Source organism: Pseudophryne corroboree, chromosome 1, assembly GCF_028390025.1.
Source record: "Pseudophryne corroboree isolate aPseCor3 chromosome 1, aPseCor3.hap2, whole genome shotgun sequence".
NCBI classification, from domain to species: domain Eukaryota; kingdom Metazoa; phylum Chordata; class Amphibia; order Anura; family Myobatrachidae; genus Pseudophryne; species Pseudophryne corroboree.
The window spans coordinates 155,274,658-155,283,711 of record NC_086444.1 but is presented as its reverse complement, the minus strand read 5'-3'; the positions used below and the strand labels follow the sequence as shown (position 1 = coordinate 155,283,711).

At 41.9% G+C, this 9,054-nt stretch overlaps 1 protein-coding gene across 1 annotated transcript; it reads left to right on the top strand.

The window, feature by feature from the left end:
• Positions 1–725: 725 nt before the first annotated feature.
• F2RL1 (F2R like trypsin receptor 1) lies at positions 726–8,267 on the top strand. The gene is made up of 2 exons (XM_063963708.1): positions 726–946; positions 5,737–8,267. The coding sequence occupies exons 1-2, from the start codon at positions 883–885 to the stop codon at positions 6,834–6,836; spliced, it is 1,164 nt and encodes a 387-aa protein (XP_063819778.1). The 5' UTR covers positions 726–882; the 3' UTR covers positions 6,837–8,267.
• Positions 8,268–9,054: the final 787 nt, after the last annotated feature.

The window sequence follows — 9,054 nt, the reverse complement described above, 5'->3', positions numbered from 1 at the left end:
ATGTGCAGCCGAGTGGTACAAAAACAGTTTGTGCAAAACAAGACCAGCCCTGTAGTTACTTATCCTGTGCGATGATTCCAGCGACGGAGGTCCCGGAATTGACGTCAGATACCCGCCCTGCAAACGCCTGGTCACGCCTGCGTTTTCCCTACCACCCCCAGAAAACGGTCAGTTGACACCCATGAACGCCCTCTTCCTGTCAATCTCCTTGCATTCAGCTGTGCGAATGGAATCGTTGCTAGAAGCATTGCACAGCAACGATGCTGTTTGTACCTGTACGACGCGCGTGCGCCTTGCGGTGCATACGCATGCGCAGTTTTGCTATTTTTTTTACCTGATCGCTGCAAAAAAATGGCAGCGAGTGATCAACTCAGAATGACCCCCAAAGTCATAAGCCAGTGCAGTGAGTTGTGATATCCATGTGTAAAGCAACATGCACACAGTGGAGCTCTGTAACAGGTATGTCCTTTGCAGAAGTTATTTACTAGTACAGGGACACATCCCCTATATCACTCCTCACTGACTTTATGTTTCTGTGTTGCCATAATGATGAGAGCGGCTGACGCATTAGTTGTGTGACCTGGAGACCTCTGCATACCTGTGCGGTGACGTCCTCTCATCTTTCCCCAGGTCTACGTTCTACAGGTGTCGCTGACTGCACAAGCCCCGCCCACTCAGGGGACCGGTATCAGTGAAACCTGCTGAGAGAGTGGAGGAGGAGGACGCTGACGTCACGTAAGGGGCGGAGTCTGCGTTAGTTGTGCGCCCTGCCTGTTCTAGCTTCTTGTTAGTTACTACTTACCTGTTAGTTTGTTACTGCTGTGTTGGGAGAGAAGCCTGGTGCTCTGTGTGTCCCGATCTGTATACACACTGCTCTCCGGGATGTGGGGCCGGCGGCTCCTGGTCGGCGCGGTGCTGCTGTCTACCTGCTGTCTGATAGTGTCAGGTACGTTCTCATCTATTTGGGGGGAAAAAATAAAAATCGAAATATATATATATATATATATATATATATATATATATTATTATTATTATTATTATGCACTATGGCTGGACTAGTTATTTTTTTCAAGAACTGTCAGTCCCAGTATACTGTATCTTGCTGGGACGTGTACTTCTACAAAAGCTGGAGAAAAACAGATTTTCTACCTATGGGGAGGGGGCTATCTGCCCTATCTTCCATGACTTCCTGGGACACACCCTGAGGGCCCAAGTACAGAGTCTGCAATGACTGCCCATCTGTTGCTCAAGGGAACCTACTTGTATTTTAGAGCAATTGTATGGATTTGTTTGTACTTCTCTGCCAGGAATGAGTGTCGTCCATTACTTCAGGGTGTTGTTACAAGTGGCTTTTACTGCAGCAGACCGAGGCATTTAACTGACAAAAAGGAGCAATCCCTGGGCAATGTGTTTTCTATATTTTGTACCTGTTTGATTTGCACCTGTTGTCTGCAGCGTATTTAGAACTATAGGTGAAAGTGTTGGGCTTGGTCACTTTTTATTGTAGCTCATACTGCAGTAATAACCTTGTATTCTAGGACTTTTAAAATAAGTAGATCATTGTCCTACATAATGAGGAGATGCTGCTTCGCCAGTGGGTGTTATTGCGGATTACAGTGTTCATTCCGTAAAACCATAATAAGAGTTTACTCATTTCAAAGCATGTCATTCATTGCGCAATACTTATTTAGGTTTGTACGTATACCCCGTGCCTCCAGCGGAGGAATAATGAGCTGCTGGCACTCAGAGTGTGCTGCTCTGTGTGACCTCTGTGCTTATTACTAATCTAGTAGTAATTTCTAATTACTCCACGTAAATCTTTTAACCTGGTCATGAATTGTAATTTTATTACATTGATCTGTGATGCTAATTACTGGTAAACCTGTGAACTCAGGGTGTGCTTTAATCTGTCCTACAAATAAGCTTAATGACCACTTTTAGAGAACTTTATTAAATGGGTACAATGGGCCCATTGTAAATAGTTGGTAGGGGATGAGCACATACCACGTGACTGTCTTAGTTTGCATTAAAAAAATAAAAATCCTCTGTGGCTTTTAATGATGGAGTGGGGTATTTATCAAAGCATGGAGAGCACTAACCAATCGGATCATAACTGACATTTTTTCAAATACAGCCTGTAAAATGAGTTAGAAACTTGGGTATTGGGCATGCAATAGCGGCAGTCTGGATTCCTGCACAGTCTGGTGAGTATTTTTATCCTACCCCTAACCTCCCCCTCCCGCATTCTAACACTAATCTCCCTCATCCTCGCAGCCTAACCCTATCCCACCCCCTAGTGCCGAACCCTAACACCAACCCCTGTACTTACCTCCGGGATGTGTCGGGCTACCAGTTTAGGTATTTTGACTACGTACCATGTTCGGTTAGTGCTTTATTGCTCTCCATACTTTAATAACCCCCCCCCCATGTTTTTTTATGTCCCAATGTAAGCTAGGCCAGTCACATGGTATGTGCTCCCCCACTAGTATGCGAGTTGGTTTTCAGCAGTCCAAGGAATACAGTGCGCTCTCCAGATTCCTGTACACTGATGCTGGTTGTTGCTGGTCTGGTACTGTTAGAAGTTTATTCAGTAAATGAGCAGCCAAGCATACCAAAATCCTCAACGAGCCTGGACTGGTTTCTGTTGTAACATTGTGATAACAAGTGGTCAGCACAGGGCTGATGCCTGTATAAGGAACAAATGGGCTGAATATCATAGTATACTGGCTTCTTAATTCTGCTTTTTTTTCCTTCTATTATAAGTAGACCTTTGTTCGTAAAGAACGTGCAGCTTATAGGTGTAGCTTTCCTCTAAGCCACTTGCGCAACTGCGTAACAACCACCTCACATTGGTGACAGGCAAACTACAACAGTGACAATGTGTGTGTAATTGTTTGGAACATTTCAGTATGCTTAGCTTCTCTCTGCATTGAAGAATTGTTATGACTAAAACCAAGTTGAGAAGGACCTCTGATGTCACCTGGCCAGAATATGGTACCCAAAATGTACCCTCGCGGGCTCACTCTGCTCGCCACCAGGTTACTAAAGGAAGTAGTTATTGATGTGGATGGTGAAACTAATATCCTGCTGGCCTTGCTCCTCCCCCTGATCTCAGAGGTCTATTAGCCCACTTGGTTATAGCATCTACCGGGCTAGGGGCCCCTATTTTAACATACCACTCGCCCCCACACCCCTTGTCAGTAACCCAGATGGGCGAATGGTGGTAGAGTTGAGTAAAACTACTGTTCTTTTTAAGACGGGGAAAACAAATAAAGAAAAGGTGTGTGGGGGGGTTACTGGGGCGGGCTGCACAGGTTATGTGACATTATAAGGAGAAAATATTTGAAACCAACAATGTATTTAGTATATTGGGGGAACGTTAACTATACCGCCACCAGAATCCCTCCCGACTCCACAGGCTTTTCTCGCTCTTTGGATGTCCACGATACCCATAGAGGGAGATTAAATCCTGTGGTGAGCGCAGGCTGCCGGCATACAGGTGGCCAGGATCCCTCTGTCTGTATACGGACGGCCAGGTTTACATACTGATCCCGTATATTGGGGGTAATTCCAAGTTGATCGCAGCAGGATTTTTGATAGCAATTGGGCAAAACCATGTGCACTGCAGGGGAGGCAGATCTAACATGTATAGAGAGAGTAAGATTTGGGTGGGTTATTTTGTTTCTGTGCAGGGTAAATACTGGCTGCTTTATTTTTACACTGCAAATTAGATTGCAGATTGAACACACCCCACCCAAATCTGCTGCGATCAACTTGGAATTACCCCCAATATACGGGATCAGTATGTAAACCTGGCCGTCCGTATTCATACTAGTTATTAGAAACTGTAATGTGATTTGTGTTATGTTACATTATCTAAATTCATGTAAATCTGAAACATGCACATTGTTTGCAGAAACTGTGGGGATAATTTATGAAGCGTTTTATTCATAAAATGATGTAGACATTGCAGTTTCTGAAAAATGTTATGAATTGTTGCTATGTACTAATGGCATAATGCAGGAGATTTCACAGCAACTTTCTGCAGAATGCTAATTAGCAGTACAGATTGCTGTTCCTAGTATTATCAATGGGGACTACAATCTGAAGCCTACTGTATGTATCAAACTTAAAATAGTTTTTGGCGTTTGCCCACCTTCAGATAGTGTAAACCACTTTAACCTGTTAAGACCCATTGTCCTATTATCACATACATTTGTGCACAACAAAATACTATTCATACATATTTGTATACAGACCCAGGACACTTCATAATTTTGTAACTGGGTCCAGATTTGTACAATTATTGATCAATTGTTTTAATGAAAGAAACTTAACCAATTTATTTGAAAGTCCATTTTTGTCTGTTGTCCAGTGATTGAGAGCAAATAGTCAATTGTCATTTGCTCCCATACATTGCCAGATTTTTGTTCCAACCAGAAAGATTGGACAGATAATCTTTAAGTGTGTAGGGCACTTTACAATTACGCACCAGTTGATGCTCCACACCCAGGGGAGGGTGCCTGCCTATTTTGTCAGTCTCAGGCCCCACAATTTTTGATGGCAGCCCTGGTGATATGAATTGTTAATAATCACTGCAGTGCTGCAATTATTAATACATAGGCCCCTATATCAGTGAAAAGAGACTTGGATATGTTTCTAAATTCTCTTATAGCATTTGAGCATTTTGATTTATCATTGTGATACTATAAAAAGAGACCTTGACCTTTTTAAAAAAGAAAAAAAACGTTTTATTACGTTATCTGGGTTTATGTGATGTTGAAACAAGCACACTGTTTGCAGAGTTTCTATCTATAATTGGAAACTGATTTTGGGTCTAGTTTAGACCTGATCGTAGCAGCAAATTTGTTAGATAATGGGCAAAACCATGTGCACTACAAGGGGGGCAGATATATAATGTGCAGAGAGAGTTAGATTTGGGTGGGTTATATTGTTTCTGTGCAGGGTAAACAGTGGCTGCTTTATTTTACACTGCAATTTATATTTCAGTTTGAACATACCACACCCACATCTAATTTTCTCTGCACATGATATATCTGCCCCTCCCAAACCCCCCCCCCCCCCCCCCCCCGCAGTGCACACGGGTTTGCCCATCTGATAACAAATTTGCTGCTACGATCAAGTCCGAATTGGGCCCTTTCTTTCAAGCTTTCTTTGTTACCATTCAGCGATTTATTAGCACTCTGCATTGCAACAGATAATTTAATTTTGATTGAAAATATCCCCGCAATGTACTAAAGTTAACATGCACGGACATCGGTAACAATAACTGCTGTCCCTGCTAGCTACTTACCAGGCTTATTGGGAGAAGTCTTTCATATTTGTGAAAGACTTCTCTGGGGGAATCTGACTCTACGTACAGTATGCACAAAGTGTCAGTTTCTGGGATTGGAGCCTGCGGGAGGGGGATAGGAAGAGTTCTCTCCTGCTCGTTGGTTCCATTCACTAAAGCACCAGCTGAAGATGGAGTAAACTAAAGGGGGCAAACTCCGAAAAGCGTATCTTGATAATATTGGGGCCTGCAATCTGCAGTGCTACTTACCTTTCTGCGGGTCTGCAGTAGGCAATTCATAAAATGATGCCGTTTCTATATAATTTTATGTGTGAGTTCATGTGACTGTTTTTCTTAACTGAATCTGAAACTTTGACTTCTAGAAAATAAACGGTCTCACACTCATCAGACAGAATATTAACTGTTTAATTTTTTTCTTGTAGGCACAAATTCTACGAAAAAAGGAAGAAACTTTGTGGGTAATGTTGATGTAGTCAACAACATTACTGGGAAACTTGGCTATACAGTGAACGAGTTTGCACAGAAAGTTCTGACCAGCGGCCTGACGAGAGTCTTTCTCCCTTTGGTGTACATCATTGTGTTCGTTGTAGGATTACCAAGCAATGCCATTGCATTGTGGGTTTTCTTCTTCCGCACAAAGAAGAAGCACCCAGCGGTGGTTTATATGGCCAACTTGGCAATAGCAGATCTGATGTTCGTTATCTGGATTCCATTTAAGATTTCCTATCATCTGAATGGCAACAACTGGATTTATGGAGAAGGTCTGTGCAAAGTACTCGTGGGATTTTTCTATGGAAATATGTACTGCTCAATCTTATTCATCACGTGCCTGAGTGTTCAAAGATACTGGGTTATTGTGAATCCCATCTCACACACCAGGAAGAAGACGAAGATTGCACTCATTGTCTCAGTGACCATATGGATCATAATTATGCTCAGCACCATTCCTCTGTATCTGTATGATCAGACGGTCTACGTGACCAACCTCAACATCACAACATGCCATGACGTCTTGCCGCTCAGCGTCGCGGCTTACGATATGTTCAACTACTTCCTCTCGCTTGGGATTGGCCTCTTTTTCCTCCCAGCTGTGCTGATCACAGTGGCTTACGCACTCATGATAAAGACTTTGAATGCATCCATCACAGATGAAAATATTGGCAAAAAGCGAAAGCGAGCCATCATGCTTATTATCACAGTGCTAATCATGTGTCTCGTCTGCTTTCTGCCTAGCAACGTTTTGCTGTTGGTTAACTATGGAACGATAAAGGAAACCCACGTAGGAAACGTCTATGCAGTCTACATCGTGGCCCTGTGTCTCTCTGCCTTGAACAGTTGCATTGATCCTTTTGTCTATTATTTTGTGTCCAAGGATTTCAGAGAAAACGTCAGAAACACTTTCCTCTGCCGCAGCGTAAGGACTGTGGAGAGAATGCAGATCTCATTTAGCTCCATGAAGTATTCCAGAAAGACCAATTCATACACCAGCAGTTCCACGAACACAAAGACAAGTACCTGCTAGGGGACTTTCTTCCATGAACGATTGACAAGTTTGGTCTAGGTGGCCGTGGCTTCATATGCCATTTTTCTGTGTGAGAATGCTGGCCCTTCCAGCACAGGGAAGTTGGACATTTGTTACCTTTTTTATTTTTTTTAAACTTTTTTTGTTTTTGTTTTTTTTATATATATATAAATTTAAGTTTACTTCTAGACTATGAAGTTTTGACTATAAAGTGAAATATTTTTAGAAATGTTCTGTGAATATATTTTATACTGGTTTATGTTTTTGCAACACAAACTAATGCATGTCAATATTTGCACAAGGGCTGATTCACACAAGCTCTATCAATATCGGTTACAGATCTGCTGCGTTAATCCATTGCTATACATGGACACAAGTCGTCCATTGCTATACATGGACACAAGTCGTCCATTATTTCAGTTAATGCATTTTTAATTGTTCCCCATTCCCCGGGGGGCATAAAGTAGCAGAATCATGCACTGGTTGTTTAGAATCTGTATTAAAACTCTTTATGCATTGGTAAATGTGTGTAATGGTGAGATTATTGGTGTAGACAAAGGCCCATTGCCTTGTGCAATAAGAGATGTCCGAATGCTAGGGTCTCTGAACAGGATACAGTTGCATTCCGTTTAGAGAACACCTGGCATGCTGTCTATGTAAGCTGAAAATGAACTGCTAAAGTGGCTAAGAAACTCAAGGGATCTAGACAGAAAAACAAAGACTTCAGTTACAATTTCCATTGAGCTTGTACAAGCTGCAGAGTCTGTTTTTAAATGTGAAATATCAAATTAATTAAAACAACCGTGAATTAAAAACTTAAGCAAATGGCTCCCATAGTCTAGTTTATAACGTTGTTTTAATAGAGTTGGAACCACAAGCTGCACTGAAATTGATTTCAGGTTGAGTGTGAAAGTGCGTCACCTACAGAGGCCGTGGGCATATAACGCTACATGCAGTCTGCAGTATTGACAAGCCAAACACCTTGTATGCTGTAATCAGTGTTTTCTTCATGGCGAGGTGTCCAACCACTTTTAATATTGGAGTAAGACATCCAGTAGATCAGGGACATGCAGCATGTGTCAACCCAACTGCTGTAGGATAATACATGCCCTATCACTCTTGCTCTCAAGGCATACTGGGAAGTGTACAGTACAGTAGTTCCATAGCAGCCGGAGTTCCGCACGTTGCCTAGCCCTGCAGCAGATCAAGGCTCTATTGCCAATGCCAAAAAAATGCAATTATGTAACTGGTTTAATTGAGCAGTTATGTACTGTACATGTCTGCAGGATTTAATTATATTCCTTCACTAGGCAATGTGAATATTTAAATACTGTTATAATTGGTATATTTTGCAAATGCTGTATATATGTTATGTACTTTGCCTTTCTGTATTTAGAATTAATTGTAAGTGTATAAAGATTATAAAACGAATGCTAGTTTTGAGTGTTCTTGCTAATCTTTACATGTCCACAATGAGACCTTTCTCTTCATACTGCAGTTAATCAAGACCACTTTGATTATGCTATAAGCACCATAGACGAGTAGCAGAACACTTAAGAATATTAATTGAGGCATACTGTATATGCGCCATTTTGATGTTCCACCAGAAAAGTTCCCTTCAAGCATACTATGCCAGTGGAATGCTCTGTTCTGTCCTTGCTGCAGTGCTTGGGACCATGCTACACTAACTAGAAACGTTATCTGGTCCATTTGCTGCTATGTGGATGACACATAGGGCAGATAAGTTAGCAGTGGAGCTTATCGCGCAGCTGTAGCTCTACCCAGAGCTATTCAGTCACTGCCTGCTACCCCACGCAGTAAGCCCAGAGGGTGCACTTAATGCTTTTGTCTTACGTGCACCCTCTTAGTCTTACCGCATGGAGAAATTCCATAGCTCCAGGCACTTAAGGGGAAATGTACAAAGCAGTAAAAAAAGTGGGGAAGTGAGCCAATAAGGAAGTTCTAAACAAAATACATTACTTGGCACAATGTTGTCTAAACTCAATCCTGAAAGATATTAATAATTGCTGATCCACAAATAAGCATACACTACCAAACTTAAACCAGCTATATATGTATGTGTCTAAAATCACTGGGCTGAATCACAGCCCTGGGATGCTTTTAAGACTGATTGCTGTGTGGTACTCAAAGGGCTATTAATTAATATATGATCCATTTTATTGTGGTTTTAAGTGCCTAATTTAGTATGGATCGCTAA

What these genes read in the sequence shown, in the direction of transcription:
- F2RL1 (XM_063963708.1), top strand. Translation starts at nt 883, where the DNA reads ATGTGGGGCCGGCGGCTCCTGGTCGGCGCGGTGCTGCTGTCTACCTGC. An exon ending in CTGCTGTCTGATAGTGTCAG is followed by an intron (nt 947 to 5,736) that starts GTACGTTCTCAT and finishes TTTTTCTTGTAG; the next exon opens with GCACAAATTCTACGAAAAAA.